Here is a 23,979-nt window from a genome sequence, read left to right as displayed (position 1 = left end):
CTTCTAGTTACACCCCCTCAAGTGTTTGGCCAACCGCGATGTAGCAGTCAAGGTTACATTTCTTAAGCGATGATAACGTTCACCGTCACTAGAGGCGCGTTAGTACGGGTGGTGTTAGTTCTCTGCGCACTAGGTCAGCGTCGTAGGCGTGCTCCTGCCTCTTCGCTCCGCCTCCGGGCCAACAAACTCTAAGCAAATTTCTAAACCCCTAAGTTGGTTGACGTCACAGACCTCTATCCGAGTGAGTTCGTGCGTTGGTTCGGTCGTCGTCGTCGTCAGATTCTCGTAGTGGCGTAAGAACACTTGCCGTGTTTAGTTCGAGTCCAAAGCGAAGTGTGTTGTGTGTGTTGATTCCGCGAAATAGTGCCAGTTTTGAGGTTAGTTCGTGACGATGGTGCGGACGCGTCGAGCCATGGGGGCGCGGAGGTGATCGCGCGGGGTGGATGAGATGAGCGGGGCTTTGCCCCCCGTGCCCGACCTCATCCCCATCGCGCTGCTGAAGAGCCCCCGGGCGCGCCGGGAGTGCGCCCCTTGCGAGGTTATGGGCGAGCAGCGCTCGCGGCGGCCGGGGCGCCAAGCTTGCGAGCTGATCGATACGGCGCAGTCACGTGGCCCCAGCGCCGCCCCACAGCCGCCGCAGTCCCGGAAAGCGAGGTCCCGCCGTAAATCAGACAGACGCCGCGAGCACCGCCGAACCGCCAGCACTCGGTCGCGCAGCAAGCACAGCCCCCACGCCTCGACGCCGCCATCGTCGCCGGAGAGGCCGCCGCGAGTCAACCCCATCTTCGTGTGGGTCCGGCAGGAAGACACCCGCATCGTGGACGTGAAATGCGAGGACTACGACAAGCGAAACCGCATCCTTCTGACCAAGACGGCCCAGGGCTGGAGGGCCATTCCCCGCACCGAGACCCTCGCGCCCGCTCTGAAGGAGGCTAGCCGCCACCACCATAGGCGCAAGTCGCGCAAGAAGGTCCGAAGGCGGTCCGCCGCCGTGCAGGTGGACGACTTCCCCGACGACGATCGACCGCCCTCGCCCACCTGGAGCTCTCCGGTCAACGTCGAGTCCCATCTGCCGTCCCACAAAATTCACGTCCCCAATAAGTGTCCGAGCCCCCCGACTGTAAACACTACAAATGACAGTGCGCACGCTCCGGAAAAGTGCAGTGATAAAATATGTGACGTCAGCCCCTTGGATAATCTTCTCGCCGTCGCCGAATTTGAGTTCAACCAACATATGCAATCTGGAGAATGGAACAAAGACAACATCAGCCATGACATCGACGAACAAAAAGACTTCATCAACAACATTATCGAATCCTGTTCGAAAACACCACCGAAACAGGACTTTGACGACCAACCCAAAACAGAAGAGTGCGACTACACAGAAGACGACGACAATAATTTAGCGATGGACGACATCCTCACCAGATTAGAGCAATCTCTTCGGAGTCCAGAATGTCCCGAGATCGCTGAAGCACTTTCAAACTATGAAACCAAAATTGACAACATCCAACAAGCGGAATGCTTTTCGAGTGATATCAATGAAAATAACTACAAATCTGTACCTGAAGAATTAGAAAATTTTCTCGAAGAAACCAAATCTGAACACAAACAGCCTTCATCCAAACCTCCAGAAGAACCGCAACCATCTGAAGACATCGTCGAATCGTCAACTCCAACCGAAGACGAACCGACAGACTTATCCCTGAAACCAAAATACGACAACAGCAATGAATGCAATAACGAGCAACCCACCGATTTGACAGTCCCAAAGAATTCATCCCCAGTTCGATCGTCAACACCTCGACCACCCTCACAGAATTCCGAAGCTATTCAGTCACCCCAACCGAGCGGAATCCCAGCAGTGCCACCCTCCCCAGACATTGTCTCCACCAGTGCCAATTGCAAGAATAAATCAGTATTCCTCGAATCACTGCTAACAACGTCATCACAAAAGATCGCCCTCAATTCAGAAGTGACCATAATCAAACAAAAAGAACCACTTGATTTGGGAAAATGTCGGAAATCAGCAAGTCCGACTGTCACGTGTTCCGAAGAAGTTAAAAACAGGACAGAGGAATCGGAACCGCCGAGTAAAAAATTCAAAGCTGACGATATTACCTTGAAGAATCTGTTAGAAATCGAACTGGCTAAAGCCGAAGAGAGTAAAACAACCGAAAAAACGAGTGCCCCGGAAACCCCAAGATTACTCGAGTTGTTAAAGACTGATTCAGGGCCTGATCCTTTAACACAGTTAAGACAGATACTCTACGACACGAATTTAAATGTTCCTGATCCAATGCTGGTACCTAAGGAGAGATTGAGTCAGATTATTTCGAACCCAGGTCGCGAGATTCCGAGATTACTGAAGCAAAGACCAGAATTAAGACTTCCGGAAGCTTTGGCGTTTCCCCATCTTTTGCAGGATCCGGATATTTTGGTCATTACTTTGCAACAATTGGAAACGATAATACTTAAACAAAACCAATCGCTAAATCTCAAAGATTTAAAAAGCACGAGTGAGAAAAATACGGAAAAAGTCACCAGTAAAAAGCTTGAGAAAATTCCGGAAGTCAAGGAAACCCAGCCAAAGAAGAAGAGTTTGGATGAATCTGTGAACAAGTTATTGAATACAGTGCAGGAATCTCAGCCTAAGAGTGCTTTCAACGAACTTGCCAGCGACATCGACGCGGCAACAACAGCAGCTTTCAATCAGATGATTTGGTTGCCGTATCTCAACCAATTGGAGGCGATGTCGTTTGGAAACAACCCGGAAGTGATGAAGATGTTGTCGAATTCACTTCCTATGTATCCTGGCCAAGTCCCGGATTTGAATCATTTGATTGGCGCGAACAGATTTCCACCTCCGGTGAATTTCCCCATGCAACAACCCCAGATGAACTACAACTCGCTGGAAATGTCCATGTGGCAAGAAGCCATGATGCAAGTCAATATGCTACGACCTAAAATCCCCTTTGAGGGAATGAACCCGAAAAATTCGTTCAGGGATTACCTGGACAAGCTAAACTTCGCTGCATCAGCGAAACCTCACTTAGGAAACCCCAAGCCATCAAACAAAACTCTCCCCAACAACTTCTATCCACCAGGAAACAACGCGCCGTTCCAGAACTCGTTCTTGAACATCCCCAGTTCGTACCAATCAAGTAAACAGAACTTGCAGATACCACACTACCCCATCTTCGGACAAAAAAACCTAGTAAACCAACAGAAGGTGCCCTCGCATTCGTATTTGCACAAGCAAAAGTTCGAATCAAAAGCCAACTTTCCGAATTTCTATCAACATAGAAGCGACGACAAGAAGCAGGAACACAAACAGAAAGTTTCGTGCAAGTCGTTTGCCAATATGTATCAGAAGGAAAGGTCTTCTGCTGACTTCTCCAAACATCACACACAGCCTATTGATCTTTCTGGTTCAACGGCACCGGCGAGTAAACTGAAGGTTAAACAGCATCTGATCGATCCGGCGAACGCTTCCAAGTTGTTAAAGTATGACGACGTCCCCGAAGTTGGCAGCACGACGGCCAGCGTTGAAGAAATGCAAGACGCACACAAGCATCTCTGGCATCCGCTCTTCGGGAAGTAAGTCCCTCATATTATCAATTTTTCAATTACTCTTAATTGATCGACTAATTACCCATGAAAATATCGCAATTATTATTTGTGTTATTGTGCGGTGTTGTTATGACTTCTTGACATTTAAAACATCTAGTTTGAAAATGCAGCGTAATCATATTAATAGCTTTCATGCTTATCTCGATTATCATATTGCATTATTTAAATTTATGTGGTAAATACGTTTTAACATTTCAAATTTGCATTTCTATTGTGATTTTATCGGGGAATGTAAAGCAAAAGTGGAAGTCTGTTGAAATGAAAGCTTTCGACGATTAAGTGAGATTGCATGTTCAAAATGGTTCAATCATTTCAATTTACACAGGTTTTCAAATTCAAAAAATCCAAGTGGATCAGGACACGCTTTCGGGTTAAAATAAACACTTATTAGCTGTGGAGGAGGTGAAAATTGCTTAAAAGTTAGGTATTTATTATTACCATAAAGCACAGCAGAAAGTAAATTTTGAACTTCTTTCGTAAAATAAAAAGTATTGTGTTCATAAAATTACATCTTATCTACCATATTTTAGCATTTGATTGAAGCTTTTTTCAACCAGTCGCGAAGCACGTATTTAAGTTTCAAAAAAAATATTTTAAAAAATGAGTGCTTTAAGTTCTTATAAAACGAGGTTTTTTATACTATTTTTATTATTATTGATTTACAAATCCAAATTTATAGTGCTTTTTGCAAACTTTGGAAATGGACATAGTGTCTTTTATTTACGTAGCATAAAGTGTTACTTTCCATAATTATCTATTTCATTTTTCGTTGCCCATTTATTAATTTCGATATTAATGAATTATTTTATTTAAAAAAAGAGGTAGGTATTAGTAAACGTCATTAATACACTCTTTCATAAAGCAACTGTTTTTGGGATTTTGACGTTTTGATGATAATTTGATATAAACAACCAGTTATACAAGTTATAGTTATACAAATAAAAAAAACAATCACGACTAACACCATACATTTTAATAATCGATACTTATTTTTGGTTATTTATAATGATATTATTATAAGGTTAATCTTTGTCGATGCGATGAAAAAGATGAAATTGGTTTTGATTTGTAATTAATTTCTAATTTTGTCACAAAAAAAGAGTTTACGGTCAAGGAAAAAATATTGTACAAACTCGTTTGTTAATGGGCGATTAATAAACTCGCTATCGCTCGTTCGTGCTTTAAACCGTTTCGTTATTAATCACCTTCATTACCAAACTAGTTTACTAAATAACTATTAATTGGCTGGTTTTCTTGGCATTAGATTTGTCATTGGAATTAATAGAATTGCATAGGGACCTAGGGAAATGCGTTGTTGTCATTTTGTGGTCAGGTTTTAAATTTTGAATTTACTTACATATTTGTACAATTTATTTATTGTAAAAAATCGTACAGAACATTTATTCCACATCTAACCGTTACGCCATTATCTGTCAGAGGATTTTGATTTACTACAATCACTTTCTTGCAATACTTTTCTTTTTTTTTGTTTAAAAGATGTGCCTGTTAAATATAAGACAATCATTGATTAATTATAAAGATAAGCAATGGTACAATGGTATACAACTTTTAAGATAAAAGGATACTGAGGAGACTGAGTTTTCATCACTAACTAATAATGATAATGAATTGATGAACTAACTGATAATGAATTTTATGATCGTTGTTCAGTAGGTAACGGAGTAAAAACGCTTATGAATTATGAAACAACAAATGATTGGTTTCTTCGATTTCATGTAGGTATACAATTTACATTTTACGTGCTAAAGTAACAACCTTGAAACAATTCAGAGCATAAATACTGAAATAGCTGTTCAGTGTTGGTAAACACGATCATTCACCTTCAGGCGTTTCAGATTATTGTTATTCCAGGGTAATTATTGTTATTATGTACAGCTGGAGTAAAAAAACTTCCGTAAACATAACCAAAGTTTAGCACTAATTGGGAAATGCATGATGTACGACTACCTAAACGAAATACATGTGTCTGAAGAATGAAAATTCTATAAAATAAATTAAAAAAATCATAGAAATGTCACGCTTGGCTTAGTTTGACTTAATTGGATATTTCCTAAGTGATTGTTAATTGCATACACTTCTAGCTTCTCAAATAGAATATTGATTAAAGTCATAAATTATGGAAACTCCATCGTAAATAAAATGGATTTCTTGCTAAAAATGGCGAATGCCTGAAGCGATAAGAAATTTATTGGTTCAAGTAAAATGGCAACTAAAATTTTAATTAACTGTCCAAACTGTTAAAACCTCTTTAACAGGCGCGGTTGTAAATTGTTAAATGCTAGTATTCACTTATATTTTTCAAAAACAGTTTTTCTCATTATCAGTATAAAACTTATGCAGTATGATTTTTCAAAAAATCATTATTGCGTAAATTAATTTTTTACTAAGTCTAGTTATAAAAAGTACTTCTCTATCACATTAAGTTAATGTTCAGTTTATTAAAATGTCAATATTTACAAAGACTTTTCAGGTTCAAAATTTCTTATCTTCAGTGACAATTCAGATTTTTTGTATGTCCCAATTTTTAATATTTAACGTTGATAAGTACTACCTAAGTTGTTGTTTCTAAGAAAATAAGAAATTTTCTCACGATGTCACATAAGAAACAATTTTACTTATCTTTATTTATACCTATGTGATTGAAAATTATTTCCTTGGACACCTAGGTATACAAAACTTAGATTTAAGCATTTTCATAAATGTGAGATTATAATTTATAGCTAGTTAATATTTTTTAATAGCGGCATTTACATTTAGTACAGTCAATGTGTTAAGAGATAATGTGTATTTCGCAATTAAGTACCTATATCATTAAAATTACAAAGATATTGCAGATACCTTTAAAACAGACAATACAAAATTTATTACAGCCAGTGTTTTACAATACACAAGAGGACAAAATTCTTCGCGCTGCTGGTTCCTTTAATTAAAGTAATAGTTTCTGAAATCAGCGAATTGAATTATTACCTACAATTCGTCTTTAATTATAAAACTTAACGTAACGAACATCTCCTAATGACATTTTTTATGGCCAATCAATCAGCTTAATACCACCACTAATTTTTAATAAGATGCTTAAACTAATTTAATCACAAATGAGACGAACGGATGAATTGTGCCCTTGACTACATCCACTTAATAAATTTTAATTTTTCCGACGTACAGTCCGGCACAAAATAAACGACACGAGCATATGTTGAGTGAATGCAAGACAGTTTTTTCACCGGAAAATTATAATCTGCGGACGACAATCCTTAATCGTTGAGGAATAATGCGATGGCTGCAATTCATTTCGACGCACAAAGTGGAATGTTCAAAGGACGGGGCACGTTATTGTGCTTTTTTCCAACATTGTTCTGTGCCTTTGATGTATTTTTTGTAAGCTGTGTTGTCGAGTGCAAATAAGCTTGCAACTAAAAGTCATGTCATGGGAAATAATTGAATCGATATATCCATTTTCAACATTATTGCATGTCCTGGCGAGGCGTAAATGCAATTTGTAGTATTAAAAAGGAAAAATAAAAAAACATTATGGATTTTTATCAGGAATTATGTAAAAAAGTGGCGGTCACTATTTTTTATCAGTGAATCTCTTACTGAAATTTACGTACCGTTTCAGTAGCAGCTCTAAAAAATCGGTATCATTATTTAAAATTTTGCTGTCTGTGGTATAAAATACCCCTTACCGGATGCCGGCTGTAAAGACAAGTTAGTTTAATAAAACATCATTTCGAATATCTTATAAGTCATAAGGGTAGGATGATTAATTTGTGGCCTCTTGTAAAATTGTTTTTAAATTAATTTTTGTGTTTTCATGTAGTACCACCTTTTCGTAATGTAAAGCTTTTATAGAGTTATAAGAATCGGTTCACAAGGATGGGATAAAGACTTTGGGAACACCGATTGACCAAGTGTACCTATACAGGGTCGCTAAAAAGTATGGATACAGTTAAATATTATAAAAACTATTCATCAAAACCTATTAAAATTTGGTATATGCTTAAGAGTATATAAATTGTATCGTTTCAGATGTTTATTAAATTTCTATTTATATTGTTTTTCCAATACAAGGTTAACTTGATTTTTTTTAAATAGCAATAAGGGTAAAATTTAATATTTTTGAGAAGAGCATTTTTTTCTGAGTTCTATGGTATAATATATGTTTAATTGAAACTTGAAAAAATCGAAAATTTTGAAAAATGTAAAATTTTATTAGCCTTGGAAATGTTGTCTTTATCTATCGTTAGCTCATTATCCAAAAAATAAGTAAAAGTTAAAAATAATTGTTAACATAACACTTTTAACTGAAAAAGAACACGATTTAATTAAGAAATTTTAAACACGGAATACTTGATTTTTAATCAATTTTAACTAAATGTACCATTATTAAAATAATTATTGCACCCAAGTTTAATTTTTGGCTAATATACAAATGACGGATATCGTTAATAACAGTATTTTCAAAGCTAACTTAGTTTTTACTATTTCAGAAAATTTTTGAATTTTTATTTTTTTACATTTTAATAAAAGTAAAGGTGGATATCATGTTACATCATTGAATTCAGAAAAAAATGCTCTTTTAAAAAATGATTAAATTTGACCCTTCGTGCCATTTAAAAAAAATCAAGTTAGCCTTGAATTTTCAAAATAAATGACGATAAAAATTTAAAAAAGCTCTTAGTTGAATTTAAACACTTTTAACTGTTTCCCCCATTTCAAGGTTTTCTGTTAAACCGTTCTGAAAATATTTAACTGTATCCATACTTTTTAGCGACTCTGTATAACTAGAAACGGATTATAGTGAAAAGTTAAAAAAAATGTTTGGCTAAATTATTGTTTTCTATGTGAGGCCACGAATTAATCATCCCATCATGTTATTAGCTGTTTGAAAACTATGTAAACGTCATCGTCGCATTTTACTAAATTATTTTTTAAATAAGGTTGATAAAAATGTAAAATAGTTATTAATAATTAAATTTTTTAATGAAACTATAAATTATAGTAGCTATTAATTTTTTTTAAGTGCATAATAGTATATTAAAAAACAAGTTTCATAAGACCAGTCTTGAAGCACGAATTCAATTTCAAAAACGAAAACAAACATAGTTATTTTAGTCGATTTAGGGATTTTTGTGACGGTTGGTAATGTCGCAGTTTTGAAAGTGAAAAAATGATTTAAAATTTTTGATTTATCCAAATTTTGTCAAAAAGAGTATGGATGGTTATTTGATAATAAAGATAATCTTGCATGAACGCCCCCTGAAATTTGTGAAATTAGCAAAAATACGGTCCCGAATTTGCTTCTTGCCAACCTAAAAATTTTCGTAAAATGTTGCGTCAAATAATGACTATTATGATATCACACTTGATGACATTGCGTGCTTTAAGGTGCCTCAAAATGGCGGCAAATTACAAAAATAATGTATAAAAAGTAATTTTGAGGGAAAATGCAACGTTGGTGTTTACATAGTTTTGGAACACCTATTTTGTGAATTAATGTCAAAGAATAAATTAATTAAAAAAATTAAATTGTTATTATTGTAGCGTAAAGAGGCCTTGTACTGTAAGATATTACAGAGTAAAAAATATTTACGTAAAAACACATAATTTTACGTTGGTTTTTTGTTACCTACGTCACAGCCTACGTTAGATACTGTAAAATTACATACCGTTATGTAAAACTTCAATTTTATGTAATGTTACATAATAGTATATTAAGAATCAACTTTTATAAAACGAATATTTTATGCTATTTTTTCTACTTTTTTCCTATTTTAATGAACAACATTTTTTTGACGTCTAGGGAATTTTGTATCAGTTGGTAACGGTAATAAATAATAAATAAAAAATAAATGATGATTAAATCGATCGTACCTGAATGCAACTCTTGAAAACTAAATATCCCTAAATTAATTAAAGTACAGTGTACGTTAAAGTAAATAAATTAAAGTAAATACACTGTACTTTAATGAGCCATAAACGATTCCTATTGAAAGACGTTAATAAACGTATTATAAACGCAAAGTATAAAAACTATGTAATTCATAGGTACTGATTTAATTCTGTAAAAATTAATGTCATTTGCTGTACAATTCGATACAATTCACTCTATAAATATCGTAAGTGTTTTATATAGACTAAATGTTCCCAAAGGTTAAATTGAAGAAGTCTCCAGACATTTGGTTTTACAATTGTTTGATATTTATTTCAACTCACTTGACATAAATAATTTTAAAACTGAAGGTCCGGACGTCCGGACTTATTTAGTTTAACCTCTACATTTATGAACCAATTTAACGTCGAAAAAATTATTTTTATGTAAAATATAGTTCCGCCATTAAGATTTATCAAAGATACTCCTCATACCTAATAGACGCATATGTATCTATATAATAACATTGCATACTTACCAATGCACTATAGATTGATTTTTTTAATAACCTATTATTTTTATTAAATATAACATTTTGTCTATTATTCAATTCAAGTACTTAATATTTTCTCGTTTTTTTACATTCACTAGGAAGATAATTAAACTAACAGTTTTCAATTTCAATTTCAATTCTTTTTAATAGAATTATTGTAACAGTATACTAACTTATTAGCTGTTTCAAAACTATAAAAACGCCAACGTCGCTTTTTTTCTCAAAACTAGCTGATATAAATTATTAATGCACTTCAAAAAAATTGCTAATGAAATTTATAGTTTAAATGAGAGATCTAATCACTAATAAGTATTTTACAATTTTATCAATCTTATTAAAAAAAATAATTCATTAAAATGCGACGTTCGCGTTTTTATAATTTCGAAACAGCTAATATAAAAAAAACTTATTTTCTTACAAAACGTGGAAAAACACACTAAAAACAATTTTCAACCTTCTTACCTTTTTTATATATTGTTAAATGAAAAATGTAATTTCACATAATAAAAGATACCTACTTTTTAAATGTATGAGACTACTTACTGTGTACTAATTTTGTAACATAAAGCTTTCTGTTAAATACTTATAATGGATATGGCAATGATGTAATTTTACAATGATTTTTTCAGTGTAGGCAGGTATTTAAAAAATTTACATTTTACATTTTCATATATTAATGCCTTTGGTAGTATGCTGGACTTATCTATATCATTCATGTGATCCTGTTTGAGTTGAATACTGGACCCCATTATACACTAGTTCATTAATATCAAAATTACTTACTTTTTTCTTGATTTAGATGGCAAAATCGAGCTTTCCGTTTCAAAATTACTCATTTAATTATTTACCTGAAATTTGTAAAATTTTTGAATGTTAACAACAATTTAACAACTTCGAATCCGCTGGCTCATCTTGTGTATAATCACGATGTAATTCAGCTTAGCTACAAAAATTATTTTTCTCCCTTGGCTCATAATAATGATTATTACTAGTGAACATGCATTATTATTATTTGTATTTTTAATCGTTTATGACAAAATAATTGCTCTCTGCCTTTTCCAACACTAAACGTTCAGGAATTATGAAAATTCATTTGTATTGCATCAGTCAAGTTCCCTTTCTCTTGTTGAGTTTAAGTTATCGCTATCTGCTGTTATCATTTTAAAGTTGTTCTTGTGGGAGCGGCACGAACTTGTTATAAGATGTCGCATTTAATATAACGTGCGGTTAGCTTTGGCCATTACTTTAATGTGACTTTCGGCAGTAATTTTGCCGTTGTAATTACAGCGTGGAAACTTTTAGTTTGAGCAAGTTTACGTTTTAATAACAAATTGTTTTTCTTTGCAGTCAGAAGGGTTACCACAGCCCTTGGAATTGGACAACCGTGACCGCAACCGGAGAATAACATCGGCTTCAACCTCCACCAACATGGAGGTCATCTTCGTACCAAAGCGTCAATAACGATGCTGCCTTCACAGGGTTCGACTTTGACTATTTTTCCAAATAGGTTTGTTTCAATCTCTTTTTTATTTACTTTACCGTGATGTGAGCCAACAAATTGCTAGACGTTTACTCAAAAAACAATAACGATCCATTCGCACCTAAATCAACGTACGTGTGATTAATAATTCATCTTCATTGATGATTAGAATTTGTAGTTTTAGTACTTTGCATTTACATACAATTTTCGAACGCCGCGACATTTACATTTCAGATGCGAGGTAAAAGGGTGCTACCTATTCGAAATCTAGGCGAAATCGAACTTATTAATAGGACCGTCAATTTCTCGGAGACAATTTACCGCTGTAATATTTTCAAAATGACTGAAACGCCCGCATCTGATTCTTCAATTGATTGTCACCACTTTAGAATTAGTTGGTGTATAATTAGTTCACGCTTGAACATTTGGTACCCCCATGACTGATAAGAAAACTTGTTGTTTCCAATTTGTCTAATTTTTTTTATTCGATTGGCATGAAAGCTCGTAATTTTTTGTTCTCTACCTGGGCTCGTGTCTAAAGTCCCCAAACCGAATTATTCAGTTGATGGTATGTGACAAATCCAGCTCCTTGGAGGTGAATAGTAAGCCGCCCACTGAATGTACGTTTTCTATTAGCATCGACTTCCTGCTAAGCATTTGTGAAGACAACGGTGTTTCGAAAATAAACATCTAGTGAAGTGTTAATAACAAATTAGCATTTGAAATAGTTGCTTTTTTGTGCATAAAGGGAAGCAAGCAGTAAATTGAATGGTTGCAACGTTCGTTTAAATTTAGAACCTCCGCTTTCAGTCGAGGTGAACTCATGACCCTGCTAGCTTCCATCCGTTTCAAACTCTGCATGGCTGCGGTATTGATTTTACTCGGTCGATGTCTCGCTGACTGTTTCAGCAGGAAAGTGCGTTCGCAGGGCTCGATAAATGTTTTAATGAACTCGTCTTTATTCACCACGAAAATTCCGGAGTGTTGTGGTTTCGCTGTTTGCTCCAATTCGGAGGGTTCACCGTGTCAATGGAGCACTTGGGACTTCTTTCGACAATTCAAAACGCCAATTTTACCGCAAACCATTTTCACGATCAGGTGCTTTAGAAAACGATTCAAAAACGCACCTTGAATATTTTTCAATATTTATATTTTTACAGTATATTTAGAAAGTGTAAAGGTACTCTATTTACCTTCTTTGATTGAATTTACCTCCGTGAAATATTCATTGAGGAGAAAGTGGGAAGATGAATAAAACCATATGTTAAAGAGTGACAATTTAAGACAGCGTAAACCCCCATTAAAGAAAATGAAATATGATCTATTGTATTTTCTTATTGGGCCTACCCATGTACGTAACATTTTTATTCAACCATACATAAAAAAGAAGTTATTGTTTGTGTCCCATTCAAAATGGGTACATTAATTAAATTAAAGAATGTTGGTTTAGCAGTGTATGTAAATTACACTTTAAATTTAAACTAAACCGAATGAGATTCTTATTGGTTCATCACTGGGGGATTTTCTCCAAGATCCTACTTTACTGTAAAATTCGTCTTTAGTTCCACGTCAAAACTAAGCAAATATACTCAGTGTCATAAAAATTGCACCAAGAAGGAATAGAAATGTTTTAATGAAACTTAGCAAAAATGTTAGACTATTAGCAGGTATTAGATGATTAAAACTTGAACGTTTTTAATCAAGTGTTATTTTTCCAATTTTTGGCGATCCTAACAATTTTTTAAGTGTTTTTGTTTTAATTTCGTTTAGTTTTAAGTGTTATGAAAACGAAAATATGTTTAGAGTTCGACAAAACAGAAATTACCAACAGTTAAACAAATTTTAAAGAAGCATAAATTTTGGGCTACAAATAGAAGTTTATTCATTTAGAGAAATTGCTATTTGTTTGAAGAGTCATCCAAGTACCATTATGCGATGTCATTGATTAGAGTTTCAGCACAAAATAGAGGAGGAAGCAGACTTAAGAAAAAACAAATGATGTCCAAAATGGTCATCTTCGGATTATGACAATAATTCAAGTACAAGAAAAATTTCTGACCAATGGTTGAGTTCGAAGGTCGTCGTACTTCACTTCTGACTGTTTACTATAGAATTAAGTCATTTGGACTGCTTTTTGTTGGATTTCCTAGGTATGCGAGGAATGAGCTAAAACCTGACACACCAAAACTTTTATTTGGACAGACAACGGGTTTCATCCATAAAGTGGTCATCCTCAGGTGAGAATGTGCACTGTATACATTGACCACATTATGGTGGAAACACGTTGTATTTCGAAATAAAGGTTTGATGGATCAGGTTTAGATATGTGTTTTTGCCCATTCTTCCCATACCAAGTAAATCCAACAGGAAACAGTCCAAATGACAAATTTCGATGGTAAACAGTCTGACGTGATAAAAGACGACCTTTAAATCTACCCATTGGACAAAAATTTGTTTTGTAATTATATAGCCATACTCGACCATTTTGGACTTCATTTGTTTTTTTTTAAGGAATGCTTTTCTTTCGCGATACCCTGGGCCTTCTCCAGTCTATAACTGGTAACACTGCTTAATGATACTTCGATTTCTATCCAAACGACTAATAATTTCTCAAATTGAAAAACCCCAATTTGTAATCCAAAAATCATGCCTCTTTTAAAACTGCTTAAATTGTTAGTAACTTTGGTTTTGTTGTCTCCAGGCCTAATGGCGCTTTTAGAACACTTAAACCTAAACGAATTTAAAAAAAAAATACAAGAAAAGTTAGTCAGAAAAGCGAAAAATTGTAAGAATAACACTTGCTGGTAAAAGAATTTAAGTGTTAAAAACTACCTTACCACTTGATAAAAATTCTTCAAATTTTAATCATTTATTGCTCGCTAATAGTCGACCATTTGTGCCAAGTTTCGTCAGAAAATTCTAATTCTTTCTTGGTGTTGCAATTTTTATGACATTGAGTATACAAATAAAAATTTGAAAAATATTTGGATATGGAAAAATGAAGATTAACACAAATTAACTGAAGAGTGAAACAAAAATATGAAAGTACCTAACTTCCGGAGAAAAACGTGTTTTTTGTTCGTTGGCCTTTTTTTAAATTGAGAATGCGGCTTGTTGATGTGATTTTTGACAAATTATTCCTTTATCACGAAAAGCCGGAAAACGGGGCGACGTTGATCGAACAGCAAATTTCTTTATGCAAATCTGGCAACATGAAGTCGTCCAAGCTTGATGAATTGATTAGAAGAACGGCGTACCTTATCAAATTATGTACACAAATCGCTCAAATTTTGCTTCAAAAACAGCGATTGTTCATTACACGCACCCGTGGAAATAAAAAATAATGTTGGCGAAGGCAATTCTTTCGATCGAACTCAACGCTTGAAAATTTCTGGTAATGATAATAATTACAGCGATACGATCGCTGGAATTTTATTCACCTTTGTCCTAACAAATGTTTACAGGACGCCGGTGCTAATTGTCATAATTATAGTAATTGCATAAATAAGTCTTGTGTAGGGTGTGGATATGTCAGGGTGTGTAAATTTAAAAAAAAGTAGGGCAAGTAACTGTTAATGAACAAAAATAACAGCGACATTAATATTTAACAATAACTTCAACTACGACAGTTTTTTGAGTGACATAAATACACAAATTGATTGCTGCGATAGATTAGATCTTGATTCTAAATTGGATAATATGTCAACTATAATTAATGTTATCGATCTGTTTGTAATAAAAATGTTAAAAAGGCATTCTACTAATATTTTACAACCTAAACGAATTGTTCCATTGTGTCAGTAAACTGTACTTTCTTCGTATAATTAATGGGATTTGGTGGCAATTGTTGGGTGGTACTTAAAAAACGAGGACAAGTGTTTAGTTACTCACTCGTACATTCTCGCTTTATGATGATTGATCTGTTTTTATCTATTCTAAAATCTAATATTATTATAATTAAATCTGATTTTTTAGTTCGGCTGTTCCGTCTAAGCCCCACATTATTAAAGTATTGGGATAATGATAGTCATCTGAGAATTTGCGTACAACCATAATCTTTTAGGTCCTGCTCAATGAAAATATTTTCCGGTTATACCGGAAGTCGCTAACAACTTTTTTATTTTAAATGGAAAGCTATATTTTTAATGCGTTTTCGAAATATTTATGGTTTTAAAAATTTTTTTGGATCTGCACCTTCCAGTTCAAAAATCGATAACTCTGTCATTTTAAAAAATTTGGTAATATTTTTCAGCTCATTTGAAAGAGGAAGCCTAGATCTTTCTTTTGGCGTTTTCAAATTTCTAAAAAAGAATAACCAACTTCAAATTTTTAAAGTTAAGTTGGCAGAACTTTAAGCACCCATAACTTATTTTTTTCAAACAAATGCCAAAAGTTTTATTTCATTAAATCGTAGATAATTTAATTCTGCATCGATCTGTATTAAAGTTCTCTACAGTTTTGTTTAATATTTCAAGTTAAATAACTTTTTGTTGGGATTGAGAAATTCATTAGCCATAGGTCTATTCTCATACTTGGCCATGAAAACGAATGACAAAATGTGAGAAATTAAAGTTTTTTAAACCAACATTTAATGAATTTATTTTGTTTTTAGGGGATGGATAAAACAATTTTGAACAAAATTTATCATTTAATCAGAAATATTTTTATGACAAACTATGCAAAAGTAGATATGGTTAGTAAGAAATTTTCTACAATGACAAAAAAAAACACATAACTTGAAAATTATTACAGGTAGGTATAGGGAATGCTAATAGAGATCAATGCAAAACAAAATTCTCCTCCATCTAGTAAAATAAAAATTGGGACATCCCATTTGAAAAAAAAAGTTATGGGTACTTGAAATTGTCCAAACTTAACCGCAAAATTTTTGGGTTTACTATTTTCATTTTTAATTTTGAACACACTGAAGAACAGATATAGCCCTTCTTTTTTAATTCTCTAAATATGATACCGAAATCTCTAAAACTAAGAGAGTTACTGATTTTTTAAGTGATAGGTGCAAATCCAAAAATTTTCAAAAAATCCTAAATATCTCAAAAACGGTTATACTTAGGTATAGAGAAAGCTCATAAAAACTCCCTTAAAATAACACAACTAATCCAAAAACGCAGTAAAAAACAGCTTTCCATTTAAAATAAGAAAGTTAATAGCGACTTCCAGTATAACCGGAAGTGCTGCCATCTTGAAAATATTTTCATTGAGCACAACTCAATGTATTATAACCGAGTACCAACTTTCAGATAAATATCTGTTTTAGAACTTTCAATACTTTTAATGTGGGGTTTGGACGGAACACCCTGTATGATACACTGAATCACAACACAAACAGCCAAGGTACAGAAATTGTCAGTGCTAGAGTATATAAAATTCTGCATCTAATTAGGTACTTAACGTCAAAGTATAGTTTTCTTGACTCGGAAGTTTTTAATGTTCAAAACTGGTTGTTGCATCATTATCTCTTTTTTTCCTTTCTTAACAATTCATCTTTAAAACCTCTAACCATATCGAAATATCCTGTACGTGAGTTTGCAAAAAATGTTAAAAGAAAGCCAAAATTTACTCAAACCGAAGCGGACCGCAGACTCCTCTCTCTCACTGCCTGTATTCATACTTTACAACCATAATTAGATCAGCGATGAATTTTTTTATAACCAACCGCACCTATAATTTACAAGCACGTTACTCAACTTTTGGGAAAATTTTCTGATTGGAATAACAGAACCTCTTCCGTGATTGTGATCCGCTTTGCCCTGATTGAATCAAAATTTAATAGGATTAAAGAAAATAAATCCGTGCTGTAATTATTTCAAATCATGACAACCACCCACAATCCCAGATTTGCATCGAAATTAAATTATAAAAGAGTAATTGATGGATTTTATTCTGGCGGAAAATTGGCACACAAAATGTTACTTTTCTCGAAGAGGTGCAATCTGTTTAATTAACAATCTTGACAGGATGTGATTAACACACACGTGCATTTTCTTAGTTTACGTGATTGTGGTAAATCCATCGATAAACGCTGGAAACAATTCACAATTTGACACCTGACGTGTTACACCAGTCAATAACCCCATAAAAGGATTTTCAAGCGAGGTATTGTTCGCTTTAACACGAGAAGAACGATTGTTGGTTGTTGGACTTGAAGGTTATGGAATTTGTGGAAAACGTAGGCTAAATTATGGAAAAGAGATTAGCTTAAAAATGTTTTTTTTTACCAAAGCCTCAAATAGGCAAAATATTGCAAGCACTAAATGTAAAAGCTCTGAATGTGGGTCACAACGTGTACTATATCCGATTAGCGTAAAAATGAGGAAAAGACGCTTAGTGGAAATTGGTATAAAGAGCTTCGTCCTCAAAGCTCGTTATTCGTCGCTCTCATAAGAATCTTCGATGTTAAATAGATTAAGTTAATGGCGAATACACGTCGCGATCGAAAGTCGGTTTCAAAGCCATAAAGTGCTCTAAACGGTACAAATATCTCTCAGACCATGCAAAAAGAAATCATTTGCGTCGAACAATTTCAATTAATTCAAACGTAACCTACATTTTAATTAATATTTTCGCACTTTCTGTTCGAACACATACACAGCTGTGTACAGAGAGCGGGTCAAAACACTCCATGAACTCTATTTTCACTAATTCTGTATACGCGGCCTAGATTGTCGGCATACAAGACGCTCTATTAATCCAAATTCGTACTCCCATTGCAATCAGTCCTGGAATTTTTAAGACGTTGATGGCCGTTAATGACTTTAACAGGCTGAAAGCGGTCGGAATTATGCTCAAATGGTAATGTAAATGTTTGAACATTAATTGTATAAACATTTATATACTGTTATGGCAAATGTAAACTAACCAAAATAATTAGCGGGAGTTAGTCAACCGAACACTGACGTTAAATCGGAAAACGAGTGCTGCAATCATTAAAACAAATTAATCTCGAGTTATTGCCAGTTAGAGTTTTCGCTATGATGACTAAAAAGATCACTCAAAGCGACACCAAACCCATTAAGATTTTATAGCAAATCAGAAATTACAGTGTTTCTACAGTGACAACCTGAAAATATTAACAAAATTCTTAGCCACTTGTATAACTAAATTTGTACTCTGCAACAATACCTACGTATTCATTGAGTTTTTATTTGTAAGGGCAATGTCCATTTGGACGTTTTTACTTAATTTACACAGGGTGTTTTATGTAATTTTCCGAGACCGAATAATATACAGGTTGTTCCGTATAAACTCTATGTGAGAAATTAAAGTTTTGTAAACCAACATTAAATTAATCTATTTTGTTTTTAGGGGATGGATAACACAATTTTGAACATCGCTTAATTTAATCGGAAATGTTTTTATGAGTATGCAAAAATAGCTATGGTTAGTAAGAAAATTCCTAGAATGACAAAAAAAAGAACATAACTTGAAACTTACCACAGATAAGTATAGGGAATACTAATACAGATCGATGCAGAACAAAATTCTTCTCCATCTACATAGTAAAATAGACATTGGAACACCCATTAGGAAATTGTCCAAACTTAACCTTAAAATTTTTGAGTTTATTAACTTCATTTTCAATTTTGAACACACTGAAGAACAGATATAGGCCTTCTTTTTTAATTTTCCAAATATGATTTCGAAATCTCTAAACTAAGCGAGTTACCGATTTTTTAAGTGACAAGTGCAAATCCAAAAATTTTCAAAAAAATCCTAAACATCTCAAAAACAGTTAGTCTTAGGTTTAGGGAAAGCTGATAAAAACTCCTTTAAAATAAGTCAACTAATCCAAAAACGCAATGAAAAACATAGGTTTCCATTTAAAATAAGAATGTTAATAGCGACTTCCGGTATAACCGGAAGTGCTGCCATCTTGAAAACTTTCATTGAATAGAACTCAACGCATTATAACTGAGTACCAACTTTCAGATAAATATCTTCATTTGAACTTTCAATACTTCTAATGTGGGGTTTAGACGGAACATCCTGTATGCATAATACTAATCAACAATACATATTTCTAAACGAACTCAATTTGAAATTTCAATAAATTGACTAGTTTCTCTAGTTTGTCCAGTCTTTTTATAAATTGCAAGATTGCAACGATTTTGTTAATCAGTGGTTTTCACAGAATACAAAATAATTGTTTCTGAAAACAAAATTATGATAAATACTGAAACAACTATTATTTTGAAGATTACTGTCAAGGGTTTCCAAAAATGCAATAATTAAATATGTTTTAATGTGTAGCGTCCTATTTGGGTGCGCAAGCGTGGACAAATTGTACGAAGCACGCTGTACATTTTAACCCATTTTTTCTGTTTTAAATCAAATTTTTACTAACTGAACAATGCTAGGAGTATAAAATAGATGCCATCTTTAAAATCAGTAAATTAAATACACAATCCCCCTTTGCATGCTATAAGATAAATCGATTTTCGCCTATGAAATATGATACACAGGGTGATTCAACAGTGATAAAAGACATCAAACTGAGTTAAAAGTTCTTATGACAAAAACTTGTCTTTTTTTACAAGATATCCCAACTCTTCAAATTTAAATTTTTAGGTAAAGTTTTTGGAACTTTAGATCATGTTTTTTATTACCTACAAATAAAATTTAGCAAACTCATAAATTTGATTTGACATCTCTGTACACAAAGGAACAACAATTAAGAACCGTTGCTACGGAAAACAAATTAAAAAAAGTATATATAAAATTTTATGCTATATTTATTAATTATTTTTATGCTTAATTGAACGGCGAGGATTTATCCAACACTTTTGAATCAGCCTGTATACTGTAAGGAGATTGAAGCGCAGTGTATTGAAAATTTTAGAAACGTGAAAACAAATACACCTAATATAAACGGCATCTTTTTAAAAAATAGAAATATTTTGGTAGAGTGTTCAATAATATTAGATGTACTGGGCTTTAGTTTTGCATCTGTTTTCTAATGATGAAACCGCATTATAATGCATCTTTATTATAGTCACAAAAACATTAGGTATGATGTATGATGAAGAAAATTGTGTTTCCTGAGCGGTTTCGGATAATCCAAGCAAGTTTTACGTTACAGTTTTATCAAAATTGATGTCATTTTAATTTTATATCGATATATTATGATCCCGAGTCAAGTCAAAAACTAGTGATAGAACTTCCATTCACCATCTGCGTTGCCGTAACTTATTCAATGGCAAATTTTAAATTTCTTGTATGTATGTATCTAAAGTAGCAATTCTGGTAAAATAGGTAGCGGCGACGAGTAATCACCCAATTTTACAGTTAACCAATTAGCAGCTGATAAATGTTTTACATATGATTTACATTTCGGTAACAAGTAATACGTTACGTAGTTAGGTTTTCGTCTCGCAATTATATTCAAGCTGAGTTAAAGTAGGAAAAGTGCGGCGGTATTCTTGAAAAGGAAGACAGCTATGAGGACAAGAAATTAACACTTCTTGTTGGAATAATTTATGGTAATTTTCGTTTAGTTGATTTCGGTGTGAATTAGTTGACTAAATGAGATTAATTAGCGATTTGTTGGTGGCTTCTGTTGACATTAATGGGATTTGTCTCGACATTATTGATATACTATATACAACATTCCACGCTTATTACAATTATTAAGAAATGTTCCTGAATGTAAAAATATTGTATCTTGTATTTATATTATGTATATAAAAGTATATAAATGTCTGAACTAATGTTATGTTTGATGTAATGTTATGTAAATGTTGTTAATAAATTTAAGTGTATGTTTTATGTAATATTGAGTTTGATTTTGCGTTGCGAGTTCATCTGTTATGTGTTTGATTATTAGACTTACGTGCAATATTTTTTTGGTTTGTAATATTTCACATAGCGTTTCAGTGTAACTTTTCCATATTCGTTTTCACAATTTTGATTAAGAGAATTAGGTCTAGCAATATATTTATATAAAGATCACAAATTCATGTAAAAATTTAGTCTTCGACTTTTGTACATAAAATAATTTTCATAGTTACAAGAAAAATATATATTGTATGCTTTGCATATCCTGAAGCGACTTTGATCGAAACATTTTATAAAGTAAATGAAAATTAGTCTTAAGTAAAAAGTAGATAAAGAAATTGGTAGCCCTCTCCAAATTTTCATCTGACTTTTTTATATAATTGTTATAACTGAAACTTAAAGAAAAATGTTTACCAAATTTTAAAGTTTAATAAAGAATTGGAAAAATATTGTTTCTAAAAAATAACTGTAAAAGACGAGTCTAATTGTTTGCCATTTAAGAAATATCTTATTTTTGCTTTTGTAACACTAATAACTTAGGTCCTAAATAATTTCAGGAGAGTCGTTAGCGCAATGCTTTGTTGATATTTTTTCTGTACATATTTTATTTTTTTGAAGTTGCAGTATTACATTTCATTTTATTTTATCAACGTTAAAAAACAACTATCTGTGAGACACATCTCTTGGATGTATACAAACATATCGTAAAAAATTATTTTGTATAATTGATTTTACTTTAAAAAAGTATTAAAAGTGTAGACAATAAATACCACGTTGTGAAATTTGTTTGTAGAAGAAAAATATGGTGTTTGAACGCTTAATAGCGATACTATAGTTGTTGTAATTATTAAAATATGTACAATTAAGTATTATTTATTGATTTTTGTAATGAGTTTTTGTTTCAAACCAAAGAACAATTATTATAGTTTTAGAATGTAGCTTATACATAAACTAGCGGATAATAAAATGATTTAAAACTTCCACACGAATTTCATTGCAACCTGAACTGATTTCTGATCCATTATTCTCCCCTTATCGCTCGATTTCATCTTTATTTGCAATTTAAAAACGCATTAATACGTCCATAACCAGTTTTTCGGACGAAGGTGTCGTTTTGTAAACATTCATCTTTGTTATAGGGAGTTGCCCCGAACACTTCATAAACGACAAAGTCAATAATGGATTAAAGCAATTACTGTAATGGCGGGCATTGAAAGCCAAACTCCCCTAACATTTTACAGGAGAATAAATCATAATGAATGTAAAAATGCCCATAGTGCGAATGCAAACAACATAAATTATTTGTTTCAGTTGTTACTTTATAGTAACAATAATTTTGATGAGATGGAAAGTAAACTGCAGTCTAAAAATTTTGTCGTAAAATACATTGACAAATTAAGTTGCAATGAATCAAAAAAATTAAGATTCAGAACGACTGTAGATCATAATAAAAAAATTGCACCGTATAATAACATTTCCCTTCTGCTGCTTGAATTTTAGTATTTTGGCGAAAATCGTGTATTTATAATCAAGAGGTTCTTGCCTCGAGCATGAATTTTACGGCTTTATTCTTGCTTTAGACTAAGCAAGAGTACAAAGTCAACACTTTACAGACAATAACCAGCATAAAGCAAAACAGCAAACCCCTTTTGTAACGTCAAGAGGGAGTCGTGATTGGTTTTAATCTTTTTGGGATTTAGAAATGCTGTATAAAGTCAAGCCGCTTTTCCATTCAATTCAAGAAAAGTGTGAAAACCGTAATATTTACATAAATGCTTTTGAAAGTGAGAGTTGTATCGGTGCAAAGGCATCGGCTTTTGGCATCAATGTGCTTTTATTGTCAGAACCACTAACGTTGATTATTCAAACAAGCTGTATCCCACTCTCAATGTCACGTCTTGAAACTTAATACCACAATAATAGTACAAGCGGTCCTTTTACTTTGATCCTGCATAATACAAACCATACCTCTTGTAGGTGACAAAGATTGCTTTCTCTTCCTTACATTACAAGGCTCAAATAATATAATTTTACCCTTATAAGCGCTCTATACTTAGTGCAGGACTCTTGTTCACACAATTTGAGATCATTTGGAAATGTGAAATTTTCAAAACTGTTGGAAACAAGTCATTATGAGCCATTATCTGCTATTCTACAAAAATTAAGCTAAAACATAAATAATGTATTATGAGAGTATAGCAGGAAGTTCATGAACTGTAGATTTTCTAACTTATGCGTCTAGACTGAAATACGTGGTTGGATCTAGATACATATTATTGACTTTAAGTAAAACGTACCCACAGCTTGATAACAAAGTTGCAGGTATCATATATTTTATAATATCAAGTTGCTCATAAAAGCAAATGTAGGGAAAACGTTCCGCAAATTTATGGTTTTTGTGGCGCGATTTAATTCCCGACATTCCCAGCAATAGAAAATTTTAATTAATGTGGTTTTGTAATAGTATTTTATGTTTTTTATTTTCTGAGTTTTATAAGACGCATTTTGTCGCACGCACGGATTTAGCCATAATAGAGTAAGTGCGACAAAATGCCCTATAGACGAGATATCATACAGTATTTTTTCTACTTTTCACTTTTTGTACCAAGAAAATTAATTTCGAAA

The 23,979-nt window shown here is 33.3% G+C and overlaps 1 protein-coding gene across 2 annotated transcripts in view; it reads left to right on the top strand.

Annotated features, from left to right (window-relative positions):
- The first annotated feature begins 275 nt into the window (after positions 1-275).
- Positions 276-23,979, top strand: part of LOC103314558 (uncharacterized protein) — a 33,533-nt gene continuing 9,829 nt past the window's right edge. The window contains exons 1-2 of one of the 2 annotated variants that reach the window (XR_010336438.1): positions 276-3,600; positions 11,427-11,586. Coding sequence is in view for 1 of the 2 variants with exons in the window: in XM_008200942.3 (XP_008199164.1) it covers positions 449-3,600; positions 11,427-11,484 (3,210 nt within the window). In the remaining variant the exon portion in view is untranslated. Of the gene's footprint in view, positions 3,601-11,426; positions 22,336-23,979 lie in introns of those variants that run through there. The other variant, XM_008200942.3, reaches the window with a different exon arrangement.

The sequence above is a fragment of the Tribolium castaneum genome, chromosome 1 (assembly GCF_031307605.1).
Source record: "Tribolium castaneum strain GA2 chromosome 1, icTriCast1.1, whole genome shotgun sequence".
Lineage (NCBI taxonomy): Eukaryota > Metazoa > Arthropoda > Insecta > Coleoptera > Tenebrionidae > Tribolium > Tribolium castaneum.
This window is presented reverse-complemented; position numbering and strand designations above follow the sequence as displayed.